This window comes from Canis lupus, chromosome 20 (genome assembly GCF_011100685.1).
Source record: "Canis lupus familiaris isolate Mischka breed German Shepherd chromosome 20, alternate assembly UU_Cfam_GSD_1.0, whole genome shotgun sequence".
Classification (NCBI taxonomy): Eukaryota; Metazoa; Chordata; class Mammalia; order Carnivora; family Canidae; genus Canis; species Canis lupus.
In genome coordinates, this window is record NC_049241.1 from 47,646,416 (window position 1) to 47,656,404 (window position 9,989).

Sequence of the window (9,989 nt, forward strand, 5' to 3'; positions counted from 1 at the left end):
AGTGCCCCTCTCAGTGCGCATCACCCAGTCACCCCACCCCCCACCCACCACCCTTCCTACCACCCCTAGTTCATTTCCCAGAGTTAGGAGTCTTCCATGTTCTGTCTCCCTTTCTGATATTTCCCACTCATTTTTTCTCCTTTCCCCTTTATTCCCTTTCACTATTTTTTATAGTCCCCAAATGAATGAGACCATATAATGTTTGTCCTTCTCCGATTGACTTATTTCACTCAGCATAATACCCTCCAGGTCTCTCCACATCGAAGCAAATGGTGGGTCTTTGTCATTTCTAATGGCTGAGTAATATTCCATTGTATATATAAACCAGATTTTCTTTATCCATTCATCTTTCAATGGACACTGAGGCTCCTTCCACAGTTTGGCTATTGTGGACATTGCTGCTAGAAACATCAGGGTACAGGTGTCCTGGCGTTTCACTGCATCTGTATCTTTGGGGTAAATCCTCAGCAGGACAATTGCTGGGTTGTAGGGCAGATCTATTTTTTTTAAAGATTTTATTTATTTATTCGTGATAGAAAGAGAGAGAGAGAGAGAGAGAGAGAGAGAGAGGCAGAGACACAGACAGAGGGAGAAGCAGGCTCCATGCGGGTAGCCTGATGTGGGACTCGATCATGAGACTCCAGCATCACGCCCTGGGCCAAAGGCAGGTGCTAAACCGCTGAGCCACCCAGGGATCATGGGCAGATCTGTTTTTAACTCTTTGAGGAACCTCCACACAGTTTTCCAGAGTGGCTGCACCAGTCACATTCCCACCAACAGTGCAGGAGGGTTCCCCTTTTTCCACATCCTCACCAACATTTGTTGTTTCCTGTCTTGTTAATATTCCCCATTCTCACTAGTGTGAGGGGTTATCTCATTGTGGTTTTGATGGGTATTAACCTGATGGCACCTGATGCGGAGCATTTTCTCAGGTGCTTGTTGGCCGAGTCTATGTTTTCCTCTATCAGATTTCTGTTCATGTCTTTTGCCCATTTCATGATTGGATTGTTTGTTTCTTTGCTGTTGAGTTTAATTAGTTCATTATAGATCTTGGAAACTAGCCCTTCATCGGATACGTCATTTGCAAATATCTTCTCCCATTCTGTAGGTTGTCTTTTAGTTTTGTTGACTGTTTCTTTGGCTGTGCATAAGCTTCTTATCTTGATGAAGTCCCAATAGTTCATTTTTGCTTTTGTTTCTCTTGCCTTCATGAACGTGTCTTGGAAGAAGTTACTGTTGGCGAGTTCAAAAAGGGTGTTGCCTGTGTTCTTCTCTAGGATTTTGCTGGAATCTTGTTTCACATTTAGATCTTTCATCCATTTTGAGTTTATCTTTGTGTATGGTGAAAGAGAGTGGTCTAATTTCATTATTCTGCATGTGGATGGTCAATTTTCCCAGCACCATTTATTGAAGAGGCTGTCTTTTTTCCAGTGGATAGTCTTTCCTGCTTTGTCGAATAGTTGGCCATAAAGTTCAGGGTCCACTTCTGGGTTCTCTATTCTGTTCCACTGATCTATGTGTCTGTTTTTGTGCCAGTGCCACACTGTCTTGATGACCACATCTTTGTAGTACAACCTGAAATCTGGCATTGTGATGCCCCGAGCTCTGGTTTTCTTTTTTAATATTCCCTGGCTATTCAGGGTCTTTTCTGATTCCACAAAAATCTTAAGATAATTTGTTCCAACTCTCTGAAGAAAGTCCATGGTATTTTGATAGGGATTTCATTAAATGTATAAATTGCCCTGGGTAGCATTGACATTTTCACAATATTAATTCTGCCAATCCATGAGCATGGAATGTTTTTCCATCTCTTTGTGTTTTCCTAAATTTCTTTTGCAAATGCTCTGTAGTTTTTAGGATGTAGTTCCTTTACCTCTTTGGTTATGTTTATTCCAAGGTATCTTATGCTTTTGGGTGTAATTGTAAATGGGATTGACTGCTTACTTTATCTTTCTTCAGTCTCATTGTTAGTGTACAGAAATGCCACTGATTTCTGGGCATTGATTTTGTATCCTGCCACACAGCTGAATTGCTGTATGAGTTCTAGGAATCTTGGGGTGGAGTCTTTTGGGGTTTCTATGTAGAGTATAATGTCTTCTGCGAAGAAGGAGAGTTTGACTTTTTCTTTGCCAATTTGAATGCCTTTTATTTCTTTTTGTTGCCTAATTGCTGAGGCTAGGACTTTTAGTAGTATGTTGAATAGCAGTGGTGAGAGTGGACATCCTGTCTTGTTCCTGATCTTAGGGGAAAGGCTCTCAGTGTTTCCCCATTGAGAATGATTTTTGCTGTGGGATTTCTGTAGATGGCTTTTAGATGCTGAGGAATGTTCCCTCTAATCCTACACTCTCAAGAGTTTTGATTAGGAAAGGATGCTGTATTTTGTCTCAGCATCTATTGAGAGGATCATATGGTTCTTGTTTTTTCTCTTGATGATATTATCACATTGATTGCTTTATGAGTGTTGAACCAACCTTGTGTCCTGGGGATAAATCCCACTTGGTTATGGTGAATAATTTTCTTAATGTACTGTTGGATCCTATTGCCTAGTATATTGTTGAGAATTTTTGCACCTGTGTTCATCAGCAATATTGGTCTATACTTCTCCTTTTTGGTGGGGTCTGGCTTTGGAATTAAGGTGATGCTGGCCTCATAGAACGAATTAGGAAGTACTCCATCTCTTTCCATCTTTCCAAACAGCTTTAGGAGAATAGGTATGGTTTCTTCTTTAAAAGTTTGATAGAATTCCCCTGGGAAGCCATCTGGCCCTGGACTTTTGTGTCTTTGGAGGTTTTTGATGACTGCTTCAATTTCCTCCCTGGTAATCGGCCCGTTCAGGTTTTCTATTTCTTCCTGTTCCAGTTTTGGCAGTTTGTGGCTTTCCAGAAATGCGTCCATTTCTTCTAGATTGCCTAATTTATTGGCATTATAGCTGCTCATAATACATTTTAAAAATCGTTTGTATTTCCTTGGTGTTGGTGGTGATCTCTCCTTTCTCATTCATGATTTTATGAATTTGAGTCTTCTCTCTCTTCTTTTTAATAAGGCTGGCTAATGGTTTATCTATCTTATTAATTCTTTCAAAGAACCAACTTCTGGTTTTTTGATCTGTTCCACAGTTCTTCTGGTCTCTATTCATTGAGTTCTGCTCAAATCTTTATTAACAGTCTTCTTCTGGGTAAAGGTTTCATTTGCTGTTCTTTCTCCAGCTCCTGTAGGTGCAAGGTTAGCTTTTGTATTTGAGTTCTTTCCAGTTTTTGGATGGCTGCTTGTATTGCGATGTATTTCCCCCTCAGGACTGCTTTTGCTGTATCCCAAAGAATTTGAATGGTTGTATCTTCATTCTCATTAGTTTCCATGAATCTTTTTAATTCTTCCTTAATTTCCTGGTTGACCCTTTCATCTTTTAGCGGGATGGTCCTTAGTCTCCACGTGTTTGAAATCCTTTCAAATTTCTTGTGGTTTAGTTCTAATTTCAGAGCATTATGATCTGAAAATATGCAGGATACTATCCCAATCTTTTGGTATCAGTTAAGACCTGATTTGTGACCCAGTATGTGGTCTACTCTGGAGAAAATTTCATGTGCACTTGAGAAGAATGTGTATTCAGTTCCATTTGGATGTAAAGTTCTGTAAATATCTGTGAAATCCATCTGGACCAGTGTATCATTTTAACCTCTTGTTTCTTTGGAGATTTTGTTTTAGAATATCTATCTATTGTAGGTAGCACCATATTCAAGTCTTCAAGTATAAGTGTACTATTATCTAAGTATGTCTTAATTAATTATTAATTAATTAATTGATTGATTGATATACTTGGCAGCTCCCACATTTGGGGCATAAATATTGATGATTATTAGGTTCTCTTGTTGGATAGATCCTTTAAGTATGATATAATGTCCCTCTTCATCTCTTACTACAGTCTTTCGGATAAACTTTAATTTATCTGATATGAGAATGGCTACCCCTGCTTTCTTTGGAGGACCATTTGAATCATAAATGGTTCTCCAACCTTTTATTTTCAGTCTGTTGCTGTACTTAGGTCTAAAATGAGTCTCTTGTAGACAGCAAATAGATGAGTCTTGCTTTTTTTAAAAAATTTATTTATGATAGTCACAGAGAGAGAGAGAGAGAGAGAGAGAGGCAGAGACATAGGCCGAGAGAAGCAGGCTTCATGCACCGGGAGCCCAATGTGGGATTCGACCCCAGGTCTCCAGGATCGTGCCCTGGGCCAAAGGCAGGCGCTAAACCGCTGCGCCACCCAGGGATCCCCGAGTCTTGCTTTTTTATCCAGTCTGAAATGCTGCGCCTTTTGATGGGGTCATTAACCTCATTCATGTTCGGAGTTACTATTGTAAGGTATGAATTTAGTGTCATCATGATACCTATTCAGTCCCTGTTTTTGTGGACTGTTTCCTTGGACTTCCTCTTTCTTTTACAGAGTCCCCCTTAATATTTCTTGCAGAGCCGGTTTGGTGGTCACATATCCTTTCAGGTTCTGCCTAGCTTGGAAGATCTTTATCTCTCCTTCTATTCTGAATGAGAGCCTTGCTGGATAAAGTATTCTTGGCTGTAGGTTCTTCTCCCTTTATGCCCTGAATATATCCTGCCAGCTCTTTCTGGCCTGCCAGGTCTCTGTGGAGAGGTCTGCTGTTAACCTAATACTTCTCCCCATAAAAGTTAGAGATTTCTTGTCTCTTGCTGCTTTAAGGATCTTCTCTTTATCTTTGGAATTTGCAAGTTTCACTATTAAATGTCGCAGTGTTGGGGATCCCTGGGTGGCGCAGCGGTTTAGCGCCTGCCTTTGGCCCAGGGCGCGATCCTGGAAACCCGGGATCGAATCCCACGTCGGGCTCCCGGTGCATGGAGCCTGCTTCTCCCTCTGCCTATGTCTCTGCCTCTCTCTCTCTCTGTGTGTGTGACTATCATAAATAAATAAAAATTAAAAAAAAATAAATGTCGCAGTGTTGAGTGTTTTTTTTTTAATTGATTTTAGGGGGGGGGGTCTCTCTGTCTCCTGGATATGGATGCCTATTTCCCTTCCCAAGTTAGGGACGTTCTCAGCTATGATGTGTTCAAATACACGTTCTGGTCCTCTTGTGGACCAGGAAATTTAACAAAATCTCCTACCCCTGGACAAGCAGAGCAGGACTGACTCTATTTTGTGCTAGGGTACTGCCCCACCCTAGTCAAAGACCAGGGCACACCCTAACCGGAAATCCGGCTCAGTGATAGGCCAGTTCAAATGGATACTTTAAGGTAAAATGTAATTCAATCGGCCACCTGCGAGTGGACCAGCATGACTGTGCAACTTTCTTTCTGCATATCCCATTGGCCACTGGCTCCTATAAAGTTGCCAAGCCTCTTAGTCTCGGGGTCCAAGTCCTTGCTCTGCTGTGTCGGGTATACTTGGACCCAGGCTCGAGCTTGTAAATAGACCCTCGTGTGTTTGCATCGGTGTCGGCTCCTTGGTGGTTTCTCCGATTCGCGATCTTGGGCACAACACTCTGTCCCTTTCCGCATCCTCTGGAACCCCAATTAAACTTAGATTTTTCCTTCAGAGGCTGTCATTTATTTCCCTTAACCTATCCTCGTGATCTTTTAATTGTTTTTCTCTTTTTTCCTCAGCTTCATTCTTTGCCATCAACTTGTCTTCTATGTCACTCACTTGTTCTTCTACCTTGTTAACCCTCATCGTTAGGACCTGCAGTTTGGATTGCTTCTCATTTAATGGATTTTTAATTTTGGCCTGATTGGATCTAAATTCTGCAGTCATGAAATCTCTTGAGTCCTTTATACTTTCTTCTAGAGCCACCAGTAGCTTTATAATAGTGCTTCTGAATTGGCTTTCTGACATTGAATTATAACCCAAATTTTGTAACTCTGTGGGAGACAGGACTGTTTCTGATTCTTTCTTTATATATTTTTAAAATTTTTTTCTTCTTTTTTTTGTTTTTAATAATAAATTTATTTTTTTTGGTGTTCAATTTGCCAACATACAGAATAACACCCAGTGCTCATCCCATCAAGTGCTCCCCTCAGTGCCCATCACCCAGTCACCCCCACCCCCCGCCCACCTCCCTTTCTACCACCCCTAGTTCATTTCCCAGAGTTAAGAGTCTTTCATGTTCTTTCTCCCTTTCTGATATTTCCCACTCATTTTTTCCTTTCCCCTTTATTACCTTTCACTATTTTTTATATTCCTCAAATGAATGAGATTATATAATGTTTGACCTTCTCTGATTGACTTATTACACTCAGCATAATACCCTCCAGTTCCATCCACGTCAAAGCAAATGGTGGGTATTTGTCGGATAAAATCACTTTTTTTTTATTACCTAGAAGATTACCTTACATATATAAAAGGAGAGAAACAATATAAAGTTGTTCAAGACAGAAGAGCACTGCAGCCACACACCTCATAGATGAGCCTTAGAAACACAGTATAGAGATTTGTACCTGCCGAAGGACTCATGGAACCCTGCAGAGATCTGAAGGACTGCCTACCCTACAATATTCCTGATAATAAATACATTATGTTAAGCTATTTTATTTTAGGATGTTTTGCATGCAGCGACAAGTGATATAATAAATCAGGAAGAACTTAGGGCTTTTGTAATAATCTGGGTATTTTATTCTAGGTGTTTATTCTGATACTTGAAGGTATCTTTCATAATTATTCTGTTCTTCAAGTGTATCTGACATAACTGTATTAAAAATGACACCACTTAGACCCCTTTGAGGTAACATGGAAAGATTGGAAGGACAGGCATTGGTGCACAACTTTTGTCTCTGAGTCGAATTCTGGACAGGAATCCAAGCTTACTGGTGAGTCATTCTGTGGTAATGAGGATCATATATAATGGATGATACTGTTCATTTGCTATCCTTTTAGAGGTTATAACACAATTTCAAATAGTGGAAGATATCTCATTTATGAGAAATGGAAGGAATCATATTTGTATGTAGCACTGAAAAATTTCAACCAGAAACCAGAAAACAATTTAATAAAACCAGCAATATGCCACCAGTCTTTCCTCTTAATGAATACATCTTACAAATGTACCTGATATTCCATATTTCAATAAGTAGATGAAGTGCCTGAGAAAGAAATACTTTTCATCAAAGTCTGCATTCTTAAGAAGAGCAGTTAATGTAGTGGTAAACAAAGGAATCATGTTCATAGAAGCGAAGCACAGTGGTCTCAGATTTTTCTCTGTCATAAACTTATATAAAAGCTGTGGTGGCTAGGAGTAGATTTTCCAGAGGAGTAGTACTCAGTTAAACAAAAGAATACTCACTATGATACATTTTATTTGAGAAGAAATTATTCTTAACAGATCCATGTGGTCCTTTGAAATAACTGAGGATTTCCAAATATTTCACATCCAAAGTTAGAAATAACATTGAGAAAGTAGGGAATGACAAATGGAAAATCTCTGGGATATCAGAGATATCACAAAGCTTTATAAAGTGTATACTATATATATATCTATATATATACTATATATATATACACATTATGCTATATAGTATACATACATTATGCAGAGAGGTCAAAAATCATAAAATAGAAATTCCAGGAAATAAATAAAGGAGGCAAGTTCTACTTTCACAAGCTGCATAAGAAAATCACAACTTCTGATGTAAGTTATTGGGCTCTGCAATCATGGGCACTTCTTCAGCCCAGAACAGTTGGCCATTTTAGAGCTGACATTCTAGAAAATCTCATAAGAGTCCTCTTAATGTCTCTGTTCCTCAGGCTGTAGATGAAGGGGTTCAGCATGGGTGTGACCACCGTGCACATCACTGAGGCCACCGCACTTGAGTTGGAGCTCTGGGGAGCAGCAGAGCTAAGGTACACTCCCAGGATTGTACAATAAAATAAGGAGACAACTGAGAGGTGAGATGCACAGGTGGAAAATGCTTTATACTTTCCCTGAGCTGATGAGATCCCACGTATAGAGGAAACTATCTTGGAATAAGAGTAAAGGATTCCAGCAAAAGGAACACCACCCAGAAGCACAGCTGCAAAATACATCACCATGTTACTGAGAAAGGTGTCAGAACATGCAAGTTGTATCATCTGATTGAGTTCACAGAAAAAGTGGGGGATTTCCAAGACTGTACAGAAGGACAAGCGCAACACCATTATGCTTTCTAACAAGGAATTCAAGATGCTCATGATCCAGGGCACCAGAACCAACAGTCCACATACCCGAGGGTTCATGATGACCAAGTAGTGCAGGGGGTGGCAGATGGCTACAAAGCGGTCATAAGCCATCACAGTCAGGAGAAAGATGTCTAATCCTGCAAAGAGTATGAAAAAATACATCTGGCTGAGGCATCCTTCATAAGTGATCACTTTGCTCTGAGTCTGGATGTTTATCAGCATCTTGGGGACAGTGGTGGAGGTGAAACAGATGTCTACAAAGGACAGGTTGGCGAGGAAAAAGTACATGGGTGTATGGAGGTGGGAGTCAGAGCTGACAGCCAGGATGAGGAGCAGGTTTCCAAACACAGTGATCAGGTACATGGAGAGGAAAAGCCCAAATATGAAGGGCTGCAGTTCTGGTCCTTCTGAAAACCCCAGAAGAAGAAACTCTGAAACTCCTGTAAGGTTTCCTGGCTCCATGGGTTGGAGGTAACTACCAGGATATAGAAAAATAAATGACTGATTTCACACAAGCAAGCGTTAGTAACCTAGCATAAGTTTTACCACTTGACCATATTTTAGAGTCAAGAAATTAATTTCAATATATGTTTGTGGTCTTGTCCCCATTAGAGCATCCCTAGCACCATTTCTCATCAGGAATTCTGTTTCCACCTCAATCCTTTACTTAAGTATATATATATATATATATATATATATATATATATATATATATTCCTGTTTTATTGAGAATATTTTTCATTCCTTTAAGGAGAATGTATTGAGTATTGACCATGTATAGACAATGTATACAGGGTGCTGATAAACAATGTCCTTATAATCCTATGGTTTTTAAAAAAGATTTTATTTATTTATTCATGAAAGACACAGAGAGAAGGCAGAGACGTAAGTAGAGGGAGAAGCAGGCTTCTTGCAGGGAGCCTGATGTGGAACTCGATCCCAGAACTGAACTCTGGGTTCACACCCTGAGCTGAAGGCAGATGCTCAACCCCTGAGCCACACAGGCATCCCCTTATAATCCTATGTTTAAGAGAGAATATAAGCAAATACAAAAAGACAAATAACATGTCAGATGGTGAGAGGAGCTGTGAATACACGGAAATCAGGTATAAAAGAGAGAGTTGATGGGGTGTTATTATTATTATTATTTTCCTGGATGTTCACACAAGACCTGCAAAGAAGGTGACAGGTGAACAAGACCTTGAGGGAAGTAGGAAAGTAGGTGGAGTTAATCTCAGAAAGTGTGTGCCCAGCAGGGGCAATAGCCAGGGCCAATGCCCTGAGGAAGCTGATTGATTCAGAAAACCAAGGCTCGAAAGGAGCCAGGGTGTCAAGGGGAAGAAGCAAGAAGGAGTGTGATGAGAGATGGTGGCAGTGTGTGTTGAGTGAGGAATGAAGCAGCCACCCACTATGGCTGAAAGTTCAAGACACATGGAATCCCTCATCTTATTAGTTTTGCAAGACTTTCTTAATTTTGCTATAGAGATGTCCTGTGAATTGAAATGGACACCCCTGTTAGTAACTACTATTGATCGAGTTCTGGCTTCTGTTAATAAGAGTCAGTCTAGATGTGAGCCCCCTGCTCTGAGGATTGCCATCAGTGCGTGCGCACACACACACGCATGCACTGTCCTGCTATGGCCTCCTATTCTACTGACTGCCATGATTTTTTCATCCCCACCCACACTATGTAGAGCAGTAGTGGATACACATCAACCTGGTTAGTCTCTATCTTCACCTGAAGAGTGAAGAAATGGTACCCAGAAATTCCTATGGGCAAATAATCTTGGGGATGCCTATCAGTATACTCATTTTCTGC

At 40.4% G+C, this 9,989-nt stretch overlaps 1 protein-coding gene across 1 annotated transcript; it reads right to left on the reverse strand.

Annotated features, from left to right (window-relative positions):
- Positions 1–7,678: 7,678 nt before the first annotated feature.
- OR7A71 (olfactory receptor family 7 subfamily A member 71) lies at positions 7,679–8,632 on the reverse strand. The gene is given in 1 exon segment (NM_001388890.1): positions 7,679–8,632. A coding segment is annotated over 1 exon segment (954 nt).
- Positions 8,633–9,989: the final 1,357 nt, after the last annotated feature.